Below are 25,568 nucleotides of genomic sequence, written 5' to 3'. Positions count from 1 at the left end.
AATTTTTTTCTTTTATGTTTTAATCCCACGTGAAAAAAATTATTTAGGGTAAACTATGAAAATAGTCACTTTTGTTTCCCTCAATTTACATTTTAATCACTTATGTTTGAAATGCTATGTTTTAGTTACTTACGTTAACGTGTTGTAACATTTTAGTCATACGGTGTAATAATAAGCTGACGTGGCATGTTAAACTATCATTTCAAACAAAAATTTTAGGTTAAATTATACAATTGATACCAATTTTTTTCGTTTTGAGCAATTTAATTTTTTCTTTTATGTTCTTTCAACTTTCCTTTTTTTTATTTTTTATTCTCTTTTGCTTTTCCCTCTATTTTTCTCCCTTCTCCATCTCTTTTAACGTAAAAAAAAAATTAAATTGTTCAAAACGAAAAAAATATATAGGGACCAATTGTATAATTTAACCTAAAATTTTCATTTAAAATGATGATTTAACGTGCCACGTCAGCTTACCTTTACACCATTAACAACAATTAACGCTCAGTGACTAAAATGTTTCAACACGATAACGTAAGTGACTAAAACGTGACATTTCAAACATAAGTGACTAAAATGTAACTTGAGACAAACAAAAGTGACTATTTTAATAGTTTACCCATTTATTTATAAAAATTAAAATAAAATTTTGATTGTAACGATAAAATAGATATATTAGAATCAAATTATGCATTAAATTCGTATTTTATGTGCACACATTTCTTTATTTACATATAAAATATATAAATAGACAGAAGCACCATCAAAATAACATAATTTACTTTGAAATAATACTTTAATCATCGTCCAACTAAGTTGGTATCTAATCTACTCGAAACCAACTCAATCAATAGCTTAATATATTATTAAATTGTGGATGAATTTTTTTTATAATATACATTTTTTAAATTTTAATATAACAATTAAATATGACTTTAATTGAAATGATAAAGTTAATATGTTAAATATTATAATATTTAGATTTGAATCACATCATTTGCAATTTTTTTTTATTTTATAAGAAAAGACAAAATTACCTTCAAAATAATTTATATTGCTATATAAAAGATAAGGAACTTTTAGTAATTTTACAACTGAATGTTCAATTAATAGATGACACCAACTCAATCAAACTCTTAACAATTATGAGATAAAATATATATTTCATTAATGCATTAATTACTTTAAAAATAACTTTTTACAATAATTTCAATGTTAGGCGGATTGACCTAGCTTAATTGGTACGATTGTTCTTACAATAATTAGGAAGGCGTCGGATAGAGTTTTTTTAAGTGTGTATTATCTTCTAATTTAAGAATTTCATAGGGTTATCAATAATAGTAAAATCTATATAAAAAATAAATAAATTCAATGTTAGTTAGCATTTGGTACTTTTTCATGCTATGATTCTGTTGGAATGTGATTGTCAAAGAAAATTACATTATAGCATTCGGTATACATTAAAAGATATTTATTAAAATAATAAGAAAGTTCATTAACTATTTTCTTAGGACTGCAGCAATAATTTACGAGTTTACCCTTATTGAATAAAAGATAATATCACGTATTTAATTTTTTATAATAAATAACTTGAATATTCATAAATACTATTATAAAGTTGAATTTTCAATTAATACACTGAAAAGAAAATTGAAAATAAATATAATATGTAAATGATATATTATATAAATGATTAAATATGCATATAAAAAATAAAATTAGAGAAAAAAAACTTACAAATAATCCGTTGAAATGATAGAGAAAATCAAGTAGTATGAAGAAGAAAGGAAGCAATAGCTTCTACCTTTTATTTTTACGTATATTAATAGACTAGTATCCTAAACCAATATAAAATATGGCAATTTTGTTTTAATATTATTTTTAAATTTTCAATCTACACAGGAAAATAACTTTCTTACCTTTTATGAATCACATTGTCATATTTATAAAAAAAAGTAACTCCTAATAGAAAATTAGATTCCAAAGGAAGTAAATAAATTCCAATTAATTAAATACCTAATAAAGTGATTAATTTCTATCCTACCAAATACGAGATTTTTATTTTTTTCATTTTGCCAATGGCTAGAAACTACAAGGCTTAATAAGAAACAAAATAGATATAGATTTGATTAATGCATGAAATATTCTCATGCAATACAATGCAAAACCCCCGTTTGGTCAAGTAAATATATGAGTTAAGCTAATTAGATAAAGTTATTACTAATTACCATTAAAAAATCAAGCTTCGAGTACGGTAAAATTAAAGTTGTCCATGAACTGAGCTAGACAAAAGTTTGTCCAAAAAATGGGAGGGTTTAGACAATAATGTAGGTCTGAAAAATGGACTTCAGCAAAAAAAATATGGCTTGTTTAGAAAAGGGGTCGAGCCTCGAGTATGAGTTTTTTTGCCCTAGGCCCAACTCAGCCTAAATTTTCAATAAAAAAAATCTTGTTGTTTTCCCACTTTTTGCCACTATTTTGCTATAATTTTATTATTATGTTGTTATTATTTTATTATTAATGTTTGGATTTTGTATAACACTTATTTTATTATTAATCTTGCTACTATTTTAGAGACATTTACTTGTTAAGTTACCCTTATCTTAGTGTTATTTAAGTATAAAGTTTTTTTAAAACTTTATTTTCAATTTGCGGGGAAACATTTATTTTAATAATTTTGTATTTGGTGTATTATATTTTTAATTATTTTATATAAAAAATATCTTTTTAAAAAATTATTATGGGCTAAACCGGACTCGAATTTTAACATTTTATCTAAATCGGGCCTAACCTAGCAATCAAGTCTAAAATTTTGTTAGGGTCCAACTCGACATGAAACCAATCCCTCCTCTATTAAATATATTAAGATAATCTCGTGCTCACATCCAATTGTATAGCCTAGAGGTGCTCATGGGCCAGGCGTCCTGGCCTGGCCCGGCCCGACTGCCCGCTCGAAATATGGGAGGGTTTGGGTAAAAATATAGGCCCGAAATATGAGCTTAGGCAAAAAAATGAGGCCTGTTTAGAAAACAGGCCGGGCCTCGAGCACCACTTTTTTGGCTCGGGCCCGGCCCGATATAATAAATATATTTATTTTTTTAATTTTTTTAATTTTAAAATATTTTAAAATACTTTTTTTTAATTTTTTAATTTTAAAATATTTTTAAAATATTTTTTTAATTTTTAAAATAAATTTTTAATATTTATTAAAATGGGTCGGGCCGGGTCGGGCCAGGGCTTATGATTTTTCCTGGGCCGGGCCTGGGTAAAATTTTAGACACATATTTTGGGCCGGCCTGGCCCATGAGCACCTCTAGTATAGCCCAAGGAATAATAAATAATAAAAAAGGCATTTTAGGGAAAGGAGGTGGTTGAAGAAGCTGGGAAAGCATATTATGTTTGGATTAATTGTGGGTATAATTATTTCATTTAAAACTACAAAAGTATGGGCCAACAATAATCCAAAATCTTCACCCTATTTTGTAGGCGAAAGCTAACGCCAAAGCCGAAGGCCGAAGACAAATCAACAAATTTATTCAGTTCCATTAATGCGTGAAGTAAGTGAAGAGAATCTTTTTCACAATAAATTCAAGCATAGCTAGGTTAGGGTTTCTTCTTCTTCTTAAAAAATAGCATGTTTAATGAGAAACAAATAAATATGGAGTTTTCCTCCTCTTCTTCTTCTTCCTCGATTCACGAGGTCAACAATGTCGACAGCAATAAATATATAATTTGTTTATAAAGGGAAACTTTGAATTTCACTTTTCTTATTTCTTGAAATTATAAAATTATTAAGATGATTATTATTTTATATTTAATTTTCATTTAGTTTTTTTCTACATCTTGGGCTGGGTTGATATTACGCTCGGGTTGGATTCGATTCGGAAAATAAATTTAAAATTTTATTAAAGTTTGATTCGAATTAAAAATGTTAAATTCGAGTCTTAGTATTAAATTTTTTTAGATTATATTTATTTTTATATAAAAATAAATTTAAAAAATATAATATATTAAAAATATTAAAATAAATATTTTTCAACAAATTAAAAATACATTGAAAATTTTATAATTAAATAACACTAAGATAATTGTAATTTATCAAGCAAATACCTATAAAATAGTAGTAAAATTAATAATAAAACAAGAGTTATACAATATCTAAATAATAAGCAAAATAACAACAAAACAATTTATTCGGGCTGAACCGAGGTAGGTCTTATTTTTTAATCTAAGCCTATTTTTTGGGTCAATAGTTTTACCTAAAATCCTCCACTTTTCAAACGGACTTTTGAGCCTAAACAAGTGACAGAGGCGAATCCAGGGGGGCCCCTAAATGGAAAATTGTTGTTTTGGTTATTTAGAAAATTTTAAAATTTTAAATTAGTAAAGATAAAATTATACTTTGGCCCTCTAAAATTATAAAAATTTAATTTAATCCTTTAAAATTATAAAGATCTAAGACCATTAAAAATTAAAATTTCACTTCAGCTCCCTATGAGTAACCCGACCCATGATCAAATTTATTTATTTTTGGTTGTAAAACAATGAATTTTCTTTTCTATAAACAATAATAATTCAAAAGCATAATATGATATTTACTTATAGAATTCAATATTTATTGGGTAGATTTATGACATCAGCATTTTGACTAACATAAATAGTAAAAAATACAAATTGTTTTGACAGCAATGTAAAATCAAAACAGTAAAAATAGTAATTTCTGAGTAGGAGATTTCGGTGCAAATTTAAGACTATCCAGCAAATGAACAGTCTGCCACGCTATGTGGGGTAAGCGTATTTTAATTTTTACCAAATATTTTATTTTATGTATTTAAAATAAGGGGAAAATGTCTTGAAATGTTTAAAGTGAGAATTAGTGGGAACCAACGCTTTACACTTCCACTTTTCCATCTTTTTACTCTTTTTTAAATAAAGAAAAAGAAGACATCTTTTATTTTATTTTTCCTACTTTATTTTTTAAAATAGATAACTCTAGTCTTTCACATGTTTTAATTTTTTTAACATATAACAATGTAATAATATATACACTTTGTAGTTTTTGCACATTTTGAAAACGACAGAAATATATATATATGTGTAACATTTTTGCAACGGCAAGACATGAATATGTATATATCATATCATGTCAATATTTAGGGTAACTCAACCCTTTGGTACAACTTTTTAAAATTAAATCTTAGCAATATTGGCAGCAGAATTAATTTTCGGGATGGTTATTATCATGGTATCTTAATAATATTTTTTAAAGATAAATTTATTAATTTATTTGATGAATAAGGCTATACAATTTAGAGAAAAGAAATAGCAAATTCTAGTCGTAAATAGTTAAGGATAAGCTCTATTAACACAATAAAAGCTTTAATTTCAGTATCGATAGAACATTATGACACGTTGACAATTAATTTTGTCACAATTCAAGCACAACATATTTAGAGTGATTGCAAGCATTTAATATGATAAGAGTCGAGCATTCACCAAATTAAAGAGAACGACAACAAAATCATCTCTAAAATCACTGTAAAATTGATTCCGACATCAGAATTTTGATAATGACAAAGTTAAACAATTTTCAACAGTTCAGTCAAAATGCACGACTTTAATTTGTTCATTGCTCTAATGCATTTATTTTAGAAACAATGACATTGATGCATCAAAATATGTATCGATTTCCCTATTAATAGTTCCTAATGATGAGAAATGATTCAATAAAATCCACAGGACATACAGTTGCAATTCAGTAAAGATTTGTGAGTGATAATATGATGAAAACATTATTGGCGTTATCGGGATTGGCAGGAACCGCCGCACAGCCACCGTCCTATTCCAACTTTATTGACGTATCTTTTACCCACCAAAATCTCAACAGTTGCAAAGTTGCCGGCAGTGACACAATATTCCCCACACCACAAAGCAATTGTCCCCAACGCAACAATGACATCCAAACAAACATCACTTCATTCATTTCTTTCACTGTCTTTTTGCTTTCCCCCACTTCCTTCAAACTCAAAAAGCCCCAAGAAAACGAAAGAAAAAATAAATGAACAGATATGGAAAATCAGAGCACATTTGTTATTTGTTATCTAATTTTTATTTTCTATACCCATCAATCCCCTCTAAAAAAGGGACAACCATTTGACATACTGAAAATATTAAATTTAAAATTAAGGGGAAAAAAGAGTTATCATTTATCATCATCCTCGTCATCACCGGACTTATGGTGATTTACCTTCGAACAACCCATTACACGCGCCGCCGCCGGTTGAATCTGTGGAGTAAGTGCGTCAACCACAGTCGCAGAGGACATCTCCATCTGGCAAACCCTAACCGCACCGATCAACTTTTCCGGCAACTCATTCTCCGTCTGCGCTTCCACCAGAAATCCCATATCGATTGTCACACTTGTCACGTATCCCAAAGCGAGGTGCAAAATCGCGTTAGCAATCGCCGAACTGGAGATATCGACATCAATTTCCAAATAATTTGGTCCCCTATGGTAATTGCACGTCAAAGCTTTACCTAATAAGCAGGCTGCGTAATTCCCCACCGCCTTTTTGACGATCCATGGGCCTTTGACAATCCGGTTGACGATCTTGAACCGTTGGTTCCTGAAGGCATCATCTCCGTTGACGAATCGGTAGAGCAACGAACCGGGAGGGATAGGATCTTCCGTACCGAAATAAAAAACCGCGCTATAATGATCTTTGCCAGGGACTTGGAGATTGACGGCGAAAACGAAGCTTTTCATAGACTTGCCTTGGGATTGAGATTTGTTCAGCGCGTGAGAAACACGGTTGTCGGGACGGGCGAGTACGTTGTCGAGCTTGGTAGTTGACTTGAGCCAGTCCATACCGAGGGGAGAGAGTAGGTAGTCTCCGGCGGGGGCTTTTTGTCGTTTAGTGAGGTAATTAAGGGAACGGAGAGAAAAGAGGTTACCTGGTGGTGACGCCCAACCGTTGGTTCCAGTATCGAGGTCCACGTGTTGCAAGGATCCACCGTTTTTTGAGTCGGTGATCCAATCAGGGAGGGAAGCGGAGGGTTTGGCGGCGGAATCCATGGCGGAGCCTCGGTGTTTTTGCTTAGTAGTCGGGCACATGATATTTATCACTCTCCTCTTTTTTTCTGTTTTTCCTAATACTTCTTTTTTGTCTTTAATACGAAAAAACAAGAACGCAGATAGAGAGAGACAGAGAGAAGGGGGGGGGGAGAGAAGGTTGGTGTACTTTGTATGTAGAGTGGAGGAGGGACTGATAAAAGGTACAAGTAAATATATCCTTGGGTTTGTACTAAATTACAATAGCGCCACTTCGTTTCCGAGCGGGAAAAGAAGTTTATTAGTACCAAAATTCTTACCATGTGTATTATGCGTAAATAATTAAATAAATTATTTAAAATTTTAAAAATAAAAAAAATATTTATTTTAAATTAATTCCCAATCCAACCATTTAAATAATATAAAGATAATGCAAGTCTCCCATACTTGTTTTTATTATAATAAAAATTATTATCAAAATTCATCTCAAAAGCTAAATGATATTAATTTAGTTTTTTTAAAAAATAAAAATTATAAAAGATATAGAGAAGTATAAATTTTTATATCAGATTTATTAAAAATTTATCCACTGCTCTAAAATTATCACCATCATATAACTTTTCGACAAATAATTCATATTCTAATTATCAAGATTTAAAAATAAAATTTATATATAAATATCAAATATACAATTTTTTTGGAAAAAATATATAAATAAATATAAAATATATTAGCCTTTAAAATATATATTTATATAATTAGTACATATTATAATTATAATGGTTCAAACAAAAAAACAAAATGCAAAATCTATATTTATCATAAATCTCTTAATAGAGTTTGTGTCATGGATAAACTAGATATTAATATAACTAAAAAAGATTAATATATATTTTTAAATGATAATTAATATTATTATAATAGTTTTTTTTATATTCTTTAAATAAAACAACTAAAAATCACATATCAAATTATCTTAAAAAAAGTATTGAATAAGCAAGAATAATAAACGCAACTAACACGACTCGAACCTAAACCATACTTGAAACGATAAATACCTTTAACCATTAGGCCATCGCATGATATTAAAATATCATATTTAAAAAAAAATAATCATACACCAAATATCATAAACTGTCTTATTCTTCTGCCATTTAAAAGAAGCTGGCAGATGCTCATAATTGATGACCAAACTTATTAAGTTAATAAGCATGATAAATGGTATAATTAATTTAACCAAATTAAGTGACTCCCTTCATTATATTTTTTCCCTTTCACTACCCAAAAGTAAGGGATAAATATAACTCAATATTTACATGAAATACCATCCATCTAAACCTCCTTCAAGTATTAGATTAATTATAAATACTAACATATAACACATTTAATATAAAAATAAAAAAAATATTATTAAAATATATTTATTTGAACTATGGGGTGTGCCTCGTATTTACGAGATGATGTCGCGACAATGGTCTCGACAAGAAAAAAAAAAGAAAAGCAACGTCGCGGGCGACAAGATGTAATCGCATATGAGTTTTGGTAAAAGTTTCGTGGTAATCTTATTATAGGTTCTTATCATATCTACTCATTTTGATATAATGCTTAGAACTACCCATAGCCCCTCCCCAACCTTTAAACAATAGAATAATGAGCCTTCAGTGCACTCGAACCCACATCCTCTTGTACTGGCAGCAAAGTCGATAGCAATTGAGCTAAGACTTAATCGGTTATTAAAAGTACATTAAAACACCAACTTCTCGACTAAATATTTAAAGGTTAAATTTTACTATTAGTCCATGTACTTTACAAAAGCTATGACTTTGGTCCTTATATTTTAATTTGATCAATCTTAGTTCCTATACTTTTCAAATAGGTCAATTTTAGTCCTCGTATTTTTTAATCTGGTCAAATTTAGTTATTGCACATTTTGAAGTTTTAGTCTCGATCCAAATAGTACCGGATAAATCTGTTCAATTAAATTCAATTATTAGTTTTGTACTATGCATACAGTTGTGGACTTAATCCATATTCTCTAATTGGATCATTTTAAGTTCCTATACTTTCAAATTTTGGAATTTCATTCTTGACGTAAAAAATCATCGTTAATCCATTAACTAAATTTTTAGTGAGTAATATGGAAATAACAAGCTGACATGGCATTACACAATTGATAATATATTTGTCTCATCAAATTTTGAAAATAACTGAATGAATTTAACAATTATCATTAAGTGAGGACTGAAATTCTAAAATTTAAAAAGTACAGGGACTAAAAATGACCGAATTAAAAATAAATGAACAAAATCTACATCTTTCGCAAAGTAAAAGAATAATTTTGATAGAATATTTAAATATAGTGCAAATAAGTATTTAATATATGTATATATCAAGGGTTTTTTTTAATAATCTCGAAATAGATTTTGATCATATTTACTTTTCTTGATAGAATGTGTAAAACTACCCATAATTCCTCTCTAACCCATGAATAGGAAGATAATACGTTTCAGAGCACTCAAATTTACGTACTTCTACATTAAAAATAATACTCATACCAATTGAACTAAAACTCAATCCGATATATGTCAAGATATTTAAATAGAAAGTAGCATTTAATGGTTTAGATTTACGAAATTGGTGTATGAGCAATAATGTTTTGCAATTCATAAGAAAATAGAAATTAAAAGAATAAATAAGTTTTAATGAGACAGAGACAAGAAAGGTGAGGCAACTTCAAAGACAAACTTTAGAGAGGAATAGAAAAATTGAACCGTCGGACAAAAAAATTGACTTCGTCGATGTTGATGATATCATTATATTTAATACACTAATCATATTTTATCTTTATCTTTTTGCCGATTCACAAATATATATATATATATATTTTCAGTTAATTATAATTACATCTATCCATGAGTTAAGCGGATCCAAAGGTCTGCTTCAAAAGTGAGAGGATTTATCGGGTCGATTTTCGAATAAGGTTTTCTTTTACTCGGATTCAGCCCAGTTCAAATTTGAAAAAAGAAAAAAAGTTGTTGCTTTTCTTTATTGTTTTCTCATAGTTTTGCTGTTATTTCACTATTATTTTATTGTTATTGTTTGAATATTATATAACTCTTATTTTATTGTTAATTTTGCTACTATTTCAGCGGCATTTGTTTGTTAAGTTGCATCTATGTTAGTGTTATTTAAGTATAATTTTTTAAAAATTTATTTTTAATTTGTTGAGAAATATTTATTTTAATATTTTTAGTGATTTTGATGTATTATATTGTTTTAAAAAACTAATATAAAAAATCTTAATACAGACGGGCCGAGCTTGAGTTTTAGCATTTTTATCTGGGTCATATTTGGGTAAAATTTTAGGCCGATTTTTCAAGTCGAGCCCAAACTTATCAAACAAGCCTAAAATTTTGTCATGACTCGACTTAGCCCAACCCATGAACAAGTCTAATTATAATGTACAATCCAACATTTGTTTTAGTGGTTAATGTTTCTGTTAAATATTTATAGAACACAAAAAATATCTAATCGTTTGAATCATTGTTGCGAAGTCTATAAATTATACGTACCTGATTGAATCATAAGCGCTTTACTTTTGTTGACTCTATCCCACAACGATAAAACTCTCCCGAAACATAACCTAGAATCAAATCTTCATTATGTAAAAGAATCCAGAATGAAAGTGATTTACTAATTAAACCTCCATGTATCTATTTTTTTTTTGTTCTTTTATTTTAAGTAAAACCTCCTTAGCGTATCAACTACTTGTAGGGTAAGAGGAATTCTATTAAACAACCCAAGCTTTTTTTTAACAAATAGAGAGTTTTGGATATAATTGGTATACGGGATAAATTATTATAACCCAAAATTTATAAATAATGAAAGGCATAATCACGTGTTTTTTTGTTGTCAGGACACGTTGCATCATGTGTACAACACTACACAGGATTCAATTCATTTGAAGTGCCAACCGAAGAAAGCTGATATTTTGTTTCTTATGGCCTGTTTATTTATTTATTTTGTTATATAAAATTGCTCACACGTACGTACTTACATATTATATATATATATAATGTGATTGCAAATGGCAGCATCTTCTGATCAGTTTTAATAATTGACGAGGACGACGACTTTTGCTTTTGTCTCCTCCTCGTTTGAAAATGGGATTGAGATGCCCATCCTCAATTAATGCCTACCTTATTGTGTTTCATAAAAATAAAATTGACAATTTTTACATTATTAGGTTTGGTATTTACATGTTTCTTGGTATATTAGATAACTTGTGCAAGGCTAAAAATGACCCAACAAAAAGAAAAAAATGCTATATTTTTACCATTTCCAAAACCAAATGAAAATGGATTTAAATTTTGATTCTAAACTTCTGTATGGATAATTATGGGTACAACAATACGATTAAAGCAACCAAAAAACCTATTTGAAGGAACACATGTAAATTAATAACGTAATTTCATGCATCACTTATTTTATGTGATCTTGCTTATACAATAAATGTATTATTAAATTCATACTACAATCAATAATTCAAGTCCATTCTATCTTAATCTTCGGATGATTGTAATTAGGATAAATTAACCGGATTAATCAAATTAGTCACAGAATCAATTTGGTTGGGGCCAATCAACCGAAATTAATAATATATATTATATACATCTATGACTATAGCTATAAACACAATATGTTACAGATAAGTTCAATATATATTATATAAGCCCTATATATATATTAATGGGCTTATAGATATGACCAAAAAATATAAAAAAAATAAAAAAAATAAAACAGTTAACAAACATAAGAAATTTAAAACAACCAAATAAGAGAATATTTGATGCACTGTCAATATACATATTTTATGTACCATCGACGAATAATGACATTACACTTCATCATTAAATAAAATAAAAATATTGTGAAATACTTATAAATAAATACTAATAATTTTATTTGAACATAATTACATAATAATTTATTATAATACTTATTTAGAATAGTTACAAATAATATTTAATTATGTTTAGATAAGATTATTAATATTTATTATTATTCACATTCCTAAAATGAGTACTAATCACATCCCGAAATAGTATTATTTATGACCAGGAATTCCTTTGACTGTGGAATCTAAAAATCTTAGAGCACTCAGTGAGTCAATTCCAAAATTTTCAAAGAATAAAATTTTATTTTATTTTAAAAATAAATTAGATCACATCTGTGACTATTATCTTAAAAGTTTTAAGTTTGATTATTTGATAATTTTTCAACTGAGTAGGATGCTCAAACAACAGCAGGATTAAATAATAATAATATAGACATATATGACACTGCAAGACCAAAACCAAATTATGCACATATTGCACTTCAATCACAACAAAGTTTGTAACTCTTATAATACATTACCCATACTTTAAAAGTATGGTCATTTGATAATTTTCCATCTAAGTTGATGCTCGAATGACTTGCAACATCAATTCTATTAAAGATTTTAACAATATTAGCAAGACCAAAAGATAAATGAGACGCATATTGCTCATCCAATCACAAAAGATCACACGGTTAGCAGCAACTCAATCCATTATTATTATAGATCATGAAAATGATTTAAGTGTAATTGGAAAAATAACCCCAATATGGCTGAAGTAACCAGGTTGTTGTTGAAGACACTATTGCAAAACAAGAATGGCTGGATATTCAACAAATATGTCCCTTTGGCTTGGCTGGCTAATGGAAGGAAACATGAATCCATTAACAAATACTCAGTAGCAATAATAATCCAACACAATAGGGTAAGCATAAAGGTAAAGTCAAGAACATCTAGAACAACAATGTACAAGCATGAAATATGAAACAAATCTAAGGTTCAATTAAACATAAGTTACATGGCAAATGATAGATATCACAAAAAATTATACTCTTTATAAACCTCTGTCTCTACATGGAATAAAATCCAGCGAAAGTAACCTCCTGTGAAAGAACAAAAATAATAGTTAGTTTGTTTTCCTAGAGAATGGACAAAGGGAGAGACTAGGATTATCGGCAATTACAACGACCGAGAAACTAGCTAATTGGAGAGCTACAATCAACTTAAATGAAACAAGGCAATACCCAAACTTAGAATCTGCATTGACAAATGAATACAGACCTATATGATCACTGTATCCAAGCAGTGGAAGCAATTAAGATAACACAAGTCCCCATGTACTTGCAGCCAAAAATTCGGGGAAAAGAAACTCTTTCTAACTAGTTTATGTATTTAAGACATTCTCTGTCTTGAAACCAGACGGGTTAAATCATTGTCAAACAAAAAGTCATTAAATCATCTTAAATCCTCAATTGTTAGGATTTCTCTAAAAGAGCTGTGCTCAATGTAAACTGTAAAACAATTAACATCAATTTTGGTAGACATCAAGTTTTCCCCACAATCATAGTGCAACAATAAAGTTCATATTCAATGGTAACCTTGGTGAAGAATGATAACCATCAGTGATAATATAAATTGTTAGCTAGCATTTCTATGTTCTATTTGGCTAGGCCTTAATAAAAGATTAGCCAATGCATTTCTGGAGAAACACAATTATTTGCTGAACCAAGACAGACATCGTATTTGTCATTAACCTAAAAAGTAAAAACTCCTAGATGCTTTTAGGCAAAGGCATTTGAGACAATACAATATCACAAATATCATACTGAGAAGTTTTACACCCACAGATTACTCTATAATACACCATAATGAAACCCTCTTAGCTCTGGAAAATCATATTAAACCTCCGATTCAAAGATTGAAAATTTGTCCAATACTTAATTCATTGGACTGAGGGAGTACATAGCATTTATACATCTTCTCATTTCACAACAAGAACATTCACCAGAAACCAATAAGGTTACAGTGGCCATTTAATAGGACTACAACTAAATAAATGTTTTTATGTACGAAAATATCAACTCTTAATGAAACAAAGCACAACTGGATAAGAAAGCTCAAAGTTTTATACTAGGGAATAAACATCAAAACTACAGAAAAACTTTGTTTTAATGTGTAATATTATACGTTAACTTTTATTTAGTGCAATTGTATACATGGTACTTAGATTTTGATTCAATTATTACAGATCATTAACAGAGGTAACACCATTTTACATTTATTTATTGCATAATCAATCAATTATATTTAACCAATATGGGAAAAAAATTCAAATGTGTACAATTGAATTACAATCAAAGTTTCAAGTGTATTGCACAGTGATAAATAACAATCTATTTTGATTTATATCCACAACCACACTTCTCCTTTGGAAGAACAAAGATGTTTCTAATTCAAATGAATCGAATAGTTGGATTAATGGTTTACAACGATTGCAGCAGACTTGCCACTAACCATATTCATTAAAATATCATGAAATCAGTAAGAAACAACGAACTAAAAGCAAGAAAAAATAGGAAGGTGTTTCACAAACCTAATATTTCTCAACTTCCCAATATAATGTAAGCTTAGTGTGCCTTTCTTCTTTGGGGCTGCTTGTCAGTAGCTAATCTGAAAATCCAGTAAACCTATAAACAAGTAAAACAATGGATCACAATATCAAATTTACAGAAAATAAAATAGAAATGGTTAAATCTGAAGAGTGAAAAACTTGCCAAAGCGAAAACATGAGCAGCAATCAAGAGAACCACCAATACCGGTACCAAATCCAGAAACCATGGGCGCAAAACTTGTGCTTCCTTGGCCATTTCAGTTGCCGAGAACGGAAAATTCAGAGGGAGAATCTTTCTGATAAGCCCTAAAGCCAGGGTTTTGAGATTTGGCGATGAACCAAAAACTTCCAGTTGATCGCCTGATTTGGGCGATTGGGTTCCTTCAATTGATCGGGCCTGATTACTTATTGGGTAAAATACACTAGTAATCACCCAACTATTAGTAAATTCATTTTTAGTCATTCAATTATGAAAAGTTACAAATAGTCACTCAATTATTAGTAAAATTTTTTTTAGGACACCGAAAAGTTATAAAATGATCACCGACTATTTAATTTTGTCTTTTTTATGGCATAATGCCAAAAATAACCTCTAACTTTTAACTGTTTATTCACTTTGGTGCTTTATGTTTTTTTTTGAAAACTTTAACACCTAACTTTTTTTTGGTCAAATTGGTCTATTTTTAACGAACACGTTGACGTGGCCGTTAGCTGCCTAACGATCAACACTAATCACTGACGTGACAGTCCAAATATAATTAAATGCTAACGTGACATTATTTTATCTTATATGCCACATCAGCAAATGGTTTTAAAAATCATCATTATCATCACCATTTATTCTTCTCATTGTTTCTTTCCATTAGCAAATGAATGATGGGGAGAAACAATGGAGAAGAAGACACAGTGATGATAATGATGATTTTAAAATAATTTTAATAATTTTAAAATTATTTGTTGATGTAGTATATAAGACAAAATAGTGCCACATCAGTATTTAATTACATTTGAACTGTCAGTGTTGACCGTTAGTCAACTAACGGCCACGTCAGCATATCCGTTAAAAATAGACTAATTTGACAAAAAAATGTTAAGTACTAAAGTGCTCCAAAAAAAACATAAAGGGTCAAAATGACCAAACAATCAAACATTAGGGGTTATTTTTTGGCGTTATACCTTTTTTTATCACTATCTAATTTACCGTGACAGTTTTTAAAGTTGGCATAATAATAACTTTAACTCTCGATAAAAGTTAACACCGATATTTTCATATACCAAAATAAATAATTTTTATTAAATACATATACTAAATATACAATTGAGTCATTTCTACTAAGAAATAGATAAAGAGCTCAAAATTCAAAATGCAAGGTAACCTAAAACAATAACAAACTTTCACTGTTATTTTATGTTTGTTGTTTAGTTTGTTCACGAAATTCTTTTCTTTTTTTTTTCTTTATTATCACGAGTTTGATAATTTTTTGAGGGGGTAATCACGAGATTGATATTATCCTATTGGAAAAGAAACAGAAAAAACAAAACAAAAAATTGATGTTACACCTAATTTAATGTGTTTTTTATAGGTTTTTTTTAATAATTCACCATTTAATTTAACATGTGCTGAAATTGATTGGAGGAATTGTGTGGATGTTGATTGAATTTTAGTTCGATTGACTTGCGTTGTTATTAATGTAGGAATATGTGGATTCGAATACGCTGAAGCATATTATATTTCTATTTAAGAATTAGAGATGAGCTATGAGTAGTTCTAGATATTGTATAAAAAAGAACAGATATAATAACAACCTAAGATTAATTTTTTTAAAAATATTGAAGTGTGGATAATAATAATAATGTTTAAACTACTTTTTTTTCTCCTTTTTACACATGACATACCTACCATGTTCTAATATGTGGTCTACAATTTCTTTTAGGTTTATTGGTTTTTTTTTAACATTATAAAACAATGGTCAAATTTTAATTTTGATCCCTAGACTATGTTGGAACTTGATATTTAATCTATGTACTTTAATTTTTCACAGAATTTGGTTCATTTATTTTTATAATGTCATTAATTAGTTTAAATAGTTATTATTGTTAACTATTTAAATTAAAATGTTGACACTAAAGTTTTTCAAGAATACTATTCCAACAATAGAAAATTTTCGTGACGTTTTCAAATGAGTGCTTTTAAGAAAAAAATCCTAATAAATATTTTTAACGTTATTTTTATTAGAACTAGACTTGAATTTTAAAATCTAAAAATGAAGGACAATATTCCTGAAAATAAAAGTAAATGGGTTAAATTCCAAATATATGAATCACATAGGGACTTAGAGCATAGTTTAACTTACAAAACTTCACTCTATAATTGGATACAAATAAATAATCAACCCAATGTAAAGCATGTACCAAAAACTATACTTATAAAAATATTCCATGCTCATGCATTTTTCGCTTTAGAGCAATAGATATATGAATTTCAATTTTGATACAACGATATTTGCATCAATATATAGAATAATATTTGATGTTGCATGAGTCTTAAGAATCACCGATAAATAATAATATGATACCTTATTGAGATAAGAATGTGGTAAGAAAGTTGAAGGCACTCACCCGATAGGTCAAGAGCCATAGGTGACTAATTTGAGAGATGAGAAATTGTGGAGAGCTTGAAAGCAATTTAGCTTAGAGAGAAAAAAAAATGGTGGAGGTGGAGGTGGAAGTTGAGAGTAAACAACAAAGGAAGATTGGGATCTCCTTGGCAATGTTATTTAATCCGAACTGGTTGGGATACAGGTTTGGAGATAGGAGTTAAATTGATTAACTTACATATCACTCGAAATTAATGGCGAAGTCTAGTTGAGATGGCCCCCGAAATTTAAAATTTTTACAATTTAATTTTTTGTAAATATACTATAGCCCTTCTAAAAATATAAATCGGCCCTCAAAGTTTAAATCGGTCGTTATATAATACGTTTAATTTTAACTTGATTCTTCCAAAATTAACATATTAGCTCCGTCACTGCTCGAAAAATGTTGAATCGAATTAAAAATCAATTTTATCTATTTTTTATTTTAATTAAATCAGATAAATTAATTATACCGATAACCAAAAATTAATGATCTACATCGATATAATTTTGGAAACATTATTGGCAGCTCTTCTAAATATAAAAAAGGGGCCTGTTGTGATCTTGAGATACTTGGATGTTATTTAGAGAGTGGTTCGCTTGTCACGTTGGTATCTGATCCATATGTAGGGCATGGTTTAAATTGACCTTGTGGGACTCGCATACGAGGGACATAACATACCTTGTTCCGGACATAACAATATTTTATTTAAATATTAATATTAAGGAATAATATTAATACAATGCCAATAGAATTTTTAGATTTGTTAAAAGGTTGACAAGTGTCTTATAAAATACAGTAAAATATTAAAAAGATAAATATTTTAAAAAGGAAGCATATAACAAAATTTTAATGCTACTTGTAAAATAAAAATATATATTTTTAATGTGTCAAATATTATCCCTAATATTAATTGTTATATATATTTTCGAGTGAGAAGATAGTCATAATAAAAATAGGGTAAAGTACATTATCCAATGTTACCCTAAAATAAAGTTTATCTTATTTTGATCATTCTATTTTTTTTTCAATTTAGTTATTCTAATTAAGATAACTATTCAAATTGGTCACTACTGTTAAAAATTACTTTAATCTATTGATAGATTATCGGAGTAGCACATTAACCAATTAAATGAGTACATGTAGACCTGTTCATGGATCGGGCTATCTGTCCATGCCTGAAGGTCCGCTCAAAATTTTGGAGTGCTTGGATAAAAATATTAGGCTAGAAAAATGAGATTGGACAAAAATTAGGCCCGTTTTAAGTTTATAATACTTTATATTATGTTATTCTTATATATTATATAATTTAGAACACGTTAAAAAAAATTTATACTAAATATATAATACTACTTTAATGTAAACATTAAAATAATGTTAAGATACTGTATAAAAAATTTTAGTAAATAAAAATGTATAAAATTATTAAATATTAAAATAATATTGACGATCTTAAAATGAGCTTGGTTTAGTTTTTTGCAAATATAGACAAGTTCGAATAAAATTTTAGACTCAGATTTCGGGCTGAGCCAAGTTAGAACAATTATAAAGTATATTAATATCATACTTAAACTCGACTTGAATCTCGACTTGAATCCGATTCGACGCGGCCCATGAACACCTCTAATTACACTTTTTTTTTTTTACTTTTAATTAAAACTTAAACACCTCTCTATAATTATTTCATAAACACTTTTCCATTCCAAAAGCCTTTTTCCTTGTTCCAAACTCTGCAACAAGTTCAAACCCCAAGCAAGAACAAAGAACCAAATTTCAACTCTGCCATGCTATTTTGGCTCTCCTTGAAACGTGAATTAAGAAAAATAAAATTCCATATATATTTAAAAAATTGTATTTTCCCATTAATGCGTGAATCCGAGAAAAAAAAAAGCAGAGGCAAGCTCATGATTTCCAATTTTCTAATTGATTTTTATTTTTCTCAGCATTTTCTCAGAAACCAAACAGAACTTTTACACTGTCAATTCTTTTAAAACGATGAGACTTGGCTTCTGCCGGCATTTTGCTCTGCCGCTTCCATAATAAATCTCGAACGTGTTCTAGGATTTTTGAGATCAATCCAAGCTTTGAAGTGAATATTTTATTTTAATTTTCTATTTTTTTATTGTTCAGGAAAGGGAAGAAAATTCTGATATTTCTGCTTTTAATTGATTGCTATTTTCTTGCCTGCTTGGATATGGTTAGATTTGGCATATAGTTCCCTGAGAAATAGAGAAATGGAGGAAAATTTGAAGTTATCAAAATAAGATAACTTTGAATGTAATTTACCCTAAAATATATATACAATTATTTTTGGGCACATAAAAATATACAAATATTAACAGAGTATTAATAACATAAAAATGAGACTTGTACAAAATCAATGGTCCAGATTCCATAGTTATTTGGATTATACAAATCACCCTACCTTCATCTTCTTTACCTATTAATTTAGTGAGCAATGAAGTAAAAAGGAAAGAAAAGAAGAAAAAAAAACACTTAGAAAATTACAGTTCCAAAATTTAACGTAGAATATTACTACACGGCTACCTTAGTTAATTTCAAAACGACGGAACGACGCCAAATCCAAACATGTTACCGCCGTCGACTTCGACTTCAACATCACTGCGCTTTGCAAATCTTCCTTTAATCCTCGGCCGCACCTCCGCGTAAGCTTTCCTAGAAGCGTAACGTATCGTTTTCTCGAATTTTCTGTTCTTCCTCTTCTCTCTGTACCTCAGCACCCTCGCTTCTCTCTCCGCCGATGAGAGTTGCACCGCCTGATGAGTCGTCTCCGTCACTTTCGCGCACGGGACTGATATGTCCGTAATCGTACTACCGCCATCTGGAACTACCCCAACATCCAGAGAAGAAGATGATACCTGCAAAAACAGTAAGATAGTGAAGGGTTCGAACTTTAATTATGGAAGAAGTATGAAGTAGCTGCTCTTTTGCTTACACTGTGGCTAAGACAGTGAAGGTTGTAGTTACAGTTGTAGTTGTAGCCATAAGGGAAGGCTTTTGGTGTAGTGAACTCCATGTCGAAACAGTGATCGTTGACCATCGGAGCTTGGACGGTGTTGCTTTGGACAGGGACCACTCCATCAGTTCCAGAACTGTTCTGCTCCTGGTCCTGGGTTTCCATTTTCGGATCCACATGACCGTAATCCAGATCTAGATACGGATCCATCTCGGGAAACACGTACTGCCCCGTGTTCACGTCCGGGCTTTCATGTGCTTTGTGGTTAGGGTTAGGAAGCAACCACGAAGCTGCCTCCGCTTCTTCCCTGCTGCTGTCAGCGTCTCCATCAACGTCGGATAAGTAACGGTCGTCCAGGAAGTTAAACGCTGTGTTGGGCTTGACGGAATCGTAAAAGGGAGCCAAAGGAACCCGCTCGTGCCGGCGAGCGAGAGGGTTAGCGGAGTGGATGTCACGGTCACAAGTGACGCAAAGAGCGGCTGCGTCAGCCTTGCAGGTGACGTGAGCCGGTGCTTGTTCGCAAACTTCACAGACCAAGACCCGAGCGTGACGGGAGGCTAGCTTGTTGGCGGCATGGATTTTGGAGTCGCAGTTGGGGCAAAGAAAAGCCGAGTCAGGACGGCAGAACAGAGTGGCCGTCGCTGATTTGCATGAGTCACACAACTTGGACGCCATTTCAACGAGTTGCTGGGGTTAAACAAATCTACCGTCTTTCTCCTTTTCTTTCTCTGTGTCTGAAATTTTCTGAAAGGTGAGTTTGAGGCTCGAGTTTTTGTTGGGTTCTGTCATGATTGCAGCTTTGACCAAGTTGTCGATGACGGTGCAGTGCGGGACAGGGGAGATCTAAAGACACCAATAAAGAGTGAACACGTGGATGAGGCTTAGCCGAATAGAAGGATTTTATTCAGGGTTGAAAACTGGAGGGTGGAGTGCAGTGAGTTGTCATTTTCAGTGGAGAAAGCAGCTTTTTTCCTGTTCTTACCTTTTTGGTTCCAGGATGGGCCGTAATTATTAATAGGGTTAATTTAATATACATCCTCAAACTATCGCTGAATTGGGAGTTGGTCCCTAAAAAGTTTAAAATGTTATAATTGAGTCTTTAAAGTTTCATTGTATCAACTAAGCCCTTCATTCAACCTTACTGTAATGCATTAAAAATGAATTTCAATTTGAGAGGAAGCATATTTAAAATATGTTCATAATTTGTCATAAGTTTATGCACTCTTTATAAATTTAAAATTTAATTTCTATATTTTTATTTTTAAAAATTTAATTTCTCTATTTTTCATGTAATTAAAAAAATGACTTTGTAATGAATTTGAATTTAACAAAGTAATTTTGACAATGTTAATAGTTAGACCGAAATTTTAAAATCTAAAAAAGTAGGAGTTCTTAAGAAAAAGTACAGGGATGAAACGCTAAATTTATAAAGAGCACAGGGATTTGTGGCATATTTAACCAATCTATTATCCGTACAAAGGGTGAGTTTGGATGGGTGATTAAGTGCAGTGCGTTTAGCTTATTTTTTGCCTCACGCTACAGTATCGTTACAGTATCTAATTTTACCGCTACCGCTATTTTTACACTAACCGCAAATAAACGCACCGCGCATCCAAACCCACCTAAAGCCTTTCTGGGATCTTTTGCTACTAGGCTTTTAGCCTCAGAAGAAATGGCCAATGGGTCTATGGGCCTATGGCATTGGCCTTCTTTAGTACTAAAATGATGTAAATGAAATACTCCAAAAATATCAGAGAAATATACATCTTAGTACTTAAACTTGGCTTCAAGGTTTAAATTGGTATTTAAAGTTTTATTTATCCGATTAAGTATTTGAACTTAACTTTATGATTCAATTTGATACCTAAAGTTTATTTTGTCTAATTAGATACCTGAACTTGTTTTTTTTTTGTCCAAATTAATACTTACATTAAATGATTTATTTGAACCAATTTAAACTATAAAGTCAAGTTCAAGTACTAATTTGATCAAAAAAGTCATTTTCAAGTAGCTAATTGGATAAAAAAAATTAGGTACCAAATTGAAAGTTATGGCCAAGGTTAGATACTTAATTGGACAGAAAAAACCTTAAGTACCAATTTAAACCTTGAAGCGAAATTCAAATACCAAAATGTATATTTACCCAACATATTACCAAAATACCCATTTAAATCTTAAGTGTAACATAATCTATATATATAGCCTTTGAATAGTGTTGCTAACATGTTAGAGAAGTTCACTTCTGCTACGTAGAAACTCTATACATCATCCAACAATGTAAAATTATGTGAACCATACCATGTTCCTACGACAGCCATTACAGATATAAAATGTTGGAGATATACTCATCATCTGGTTCTGCCGAGAAATCTGGGTCTAGGGGCTTTTGCAACTTAGGCATTTCAACATCCTTCATCCTCTGAGCTCCTCGCCTTGTATTTGCTGCAACCTTTGAAGCTAGTATTGTCACACCTAGATTCAGTTTTTCATGGGAAGACTTCGAAGACACGACACCGTGTTCTTCCCCTTGTTGCCTTTGGTCCCACTCCATCACACTTAAGGTTTCTAGCCATTGTTCTCTTCATGTGTCGGCGCCAAGCTGCTTGAATAAAGCAGGCACCCCATGTCCTCCAATGGTAAGAATGGTACCTAAACGTGTGTTGCAACTTCTTGCTGTGGAGACGTCGAAACTGGTTGGCCACGAACTTGAGATCTTCGGCTCTTAATACAAAGGCCTCCACTTCAACTAATGCTCTTACAGTTCTTGTAGAGGAAGGCAAGTTGGAAGAAGATTTGGGAAGTAAAGCCCAAGAAAGTAGCTCCTCACCGCAAAAATCGCCCGGTCTTAGATTAATCGAGTTAAAGAAACCGGTCCGGCCTCCATTTGTAGTGCAACTATCTAACCTCCCTCTGATAATGAAAAGCATCTCCATGACAGGGTCACCTTCCCGAACAATGTAGGTTCCTTGAGTACTTAAAGACGATACTAACCGCTCACATATGGCATCTAGTAGCTGATCATCCATTTGTGAGAAAAAGGGGACCTGAAACCAATCACTTTGCATGTCATTAACCGAAACCAACATGATATTAAGTGCACGAAAGTAGCACGAACAACTTACACGCCGGACAAGGTCCAAACATAGATGGCGTTGGATATCTCGACGGAGATCAGGGGGTAAGGCTCGTAATATCGATTCTTCATCCACACCACGAGTTGCAAGCCACTTATACTGAACGAAACATTGAACACGTTCTCGCAGGTCTTGAGGGAGTTGGCGATGTCTCATCCACTCCTCGGTGTCTCGTCGCTTAAGCCTCCATTCCTCTAGTCTCACAGTGATGGATTGTAGGTAGGTCTAAGTAAGGCCCAATGCATGTTATAAGAAGAATATTTATGGTAATTGAACCCAAGGTCGAAAGCAGTACGAAATCGTATATAGGGCATCGAAGATACCTGCATATTTCCGATTAAATGGGCAAACAGAACTAAACCCAAGATGGCAATAAGTATGGCAAACAAGGTTTCCCACACAAATGTACTTGTATTTAGAGCTTGCCCATAGGAGCTGAAAATTCAGAAAAGCAGAGTTACACATAAAAAATGTCCATAAATAAGTTATTTATAGTACAGCATGTTACATAAAGCATACCTCAAATTCTGCAAACCCCACCATAGACAATAGAAATACTTCTGAAGGAAGCTTGAAGAAAGTACTTGCTTTGTCAAAGCAATTTCGAAAATCCCATAGTCGAAACTGATATCGTTATCGGGATGACATTTAGTAAACACAACGGTACCGTTTTCCCATTTCCGGCGACCACTGTTACCTAATGTGCCACAGTCAAGGTAATGGGGATTGCATTGCAGAGGGCTAGTTTCTTTTCTGCATTCAGATTTCCAACATATTACATGTCGTTCAACGGACAGCAAATACCATGATGCCCCTAATACCTACAAGAAGCGAACCCGAATCGTTTTTAGGAGAAAAAAAAGAAGGGAATTTAAGTCGAGTAAGAAACTATCACATACATGGCTAGCTAACATGTAAAGCAATAGATTATATGCAGCACCAGCCCAAGCAGTCTTTGTGACAACACCAGTATTCTTTATAATCTGAGAGCTTAAAGGGAAGATTAAATACAACCGGGGAACATATTGCACTAAAACAATCAGCACCAATGCATTATTAGTATAGTCACCATGGGAGCTCCTTGTTGCTGGTATAATGAACCATATCATAATCTGCCATAAAAAGGAAAAATTGTATTTATGACAGAACATTAATATTACTTGCAATCCAAGGCATCAAAGGTCTTCATATAGTACCTGGGGAAGAGGGAGGGCAGCTAGTAGATCTATGAAGAAATCTGATTTCAAGTACCTGCTGGCAATCATATGAGGGTCGGTAACAAGTTCGCCTCTCCTGAATACTCGGGAGTTAGGCGATTCATACGCGGTGTGGAACTTGATGATTATATGCAATGCGTAAAACGCATCGGCCAGTGTTCGGAAACATGTGACGATGATTCCTAGATTTAAATCAGTATCCATGCAAGATGTAGTGTCTTTGTTGATGACTGAAGGCATGTAGAAAAACAATGGATCAACAAATAAAGCTACTAAGCACCAAAGGAGAAAAATCCTGTTCCATTGTAAGAATGTTTCACTGCCAGGATCTAGGATTCTTTCCTTCCTGGGCTCATGATCCTCTGGAAAAACCTTGAATTTTCCAAATTTGGGAATTCTACTATTACTATTACTATCAGAATGACCTCCTTCAGTTTTCAACAAAGGGACTGTTGCTTTGTATACTGGCACTGCCTTCTTTATATCTGTACTACTGCCATTGTTATTGAACCTAGACGTCAGAAAGGTTACCGTTCATGGAAATTCAAGGGGGGAAAAAATGAAATTGGGAAATGGTGCTTGCATTACCTCACTAGTACCTTCATTTTGGACTCCATCCTTGAAGTCAGAAAAATGGGTGCATCTCTACAGCAACAAAAGGTTATCTGAAAATCCCATCTTTAAGAAACTTTCCCTTACTTTCAGGTTTCTTTTTCCAACTGAGAAAAGAGACAGAATGTTGACGTAAGTAAGAAGATACAAGGTTTTGGGGGGAGAAAAAGGAAAGGAATTCTGTAGTAGTATATATGATATTATTTGTTCTTAGTTACCTTAAATTTAAAAAAGCAATAATAAAATAAAATGGAAAACAACTCAGAGGTTTACAAGTCAAGAACTTTGGAAAAATGGATACACAATTGGAAAGGACGTGAAAAACATAACTTTCAAAAGGAAGATATTTTAGCGGATATTTTCAAAGCTCGAATTCAACCCAAATCATATTGGAACGTGGATATTCTGACCATCAGTTTAACACACGAGATTCATTTTAGCAGAATTTAAAAC

At 31.3% G+C, this 25,568-nt stretch overlaps 2 protein-coding genes and 1 pseudogene across 3 annotated transcripts; all 3 read right to left on the bottom strand.

Moving 5' to 3' along the window:
* Positions 1-5,520: 5,520 nt before the first annotated feature.
* Positions 5,521-7,250, bottom strand: LOC107888384 (protein ENHANCED DISEASE RESISTANCE 2-like). 2 transcript variants are annotated; one of them, XM_016812482.2, is made up of 2 exons: positions 6,245-7,250; positions 5,521-6,020 (listed from the first exon to the last, which is right to left on the bottom strand). In XM_016812482.2, the coding sequence occupies exons 1-2, from the start codon at positions 7,109-7,111 to the stop codon at positions 5,973-5,975; spliced, it is 915 nt and encodes a 304-aa protein (XP_016667971.1). In that variant the 5' UTR covers positions 7,112-7,250; the 3' UTR covers positions 5,521-5,972. The 2 variants fall into 2 exon arrangements, with proteins under 2 accessions (XP_016667971.1, XP_016667970.2); XM_016812481.2 differs by having other exon boundaries at positions 5,521-6,013.
* Positions 7,251-19,733: 12,483 nt separating this feature from the next.
* Positions 19,734-20,827, bottom strand: LOC107888383 (zinc finger protein CONSTANS-LIKE 4-like). The gene is given in 2 exon segments (NM_001326746.1): positions 19,734-20,054; positions 20,132-20,827. Coding segments are annotated over 2 exon segments (1,017 nt in total).
* A 1,491-nt stretch (positions 20,828-22,318) lies between these two features.
* On the bottom strand, positions 22,319-24,856 carry LOC107889814 (probable cyclic nucleotide-gated ion channel 14; annotated as a pseudogene).
* Positions 24,857-25,568: the final 712 nt, after the last annotated feature.

Source organism: Gossypium hirsutum, chromosome D13 (genome assembly GCF_007990345.1).
Source record: "Gossypium hirsutum isolate 1008001.06 chromosome D13, Gossypium_hirsutum_v2.1, whole genome shotgun sequence".
Lineage (NCBI taxonomy): Eukaryota > Viridiplantae > Streptophyta > Magnoliopsida > Malvales > Malvaceae > Gossypium > Gossypium hirsutum.
This window is presented reverse-complemented; position numbering and strand designations above follow the sequence as displayed.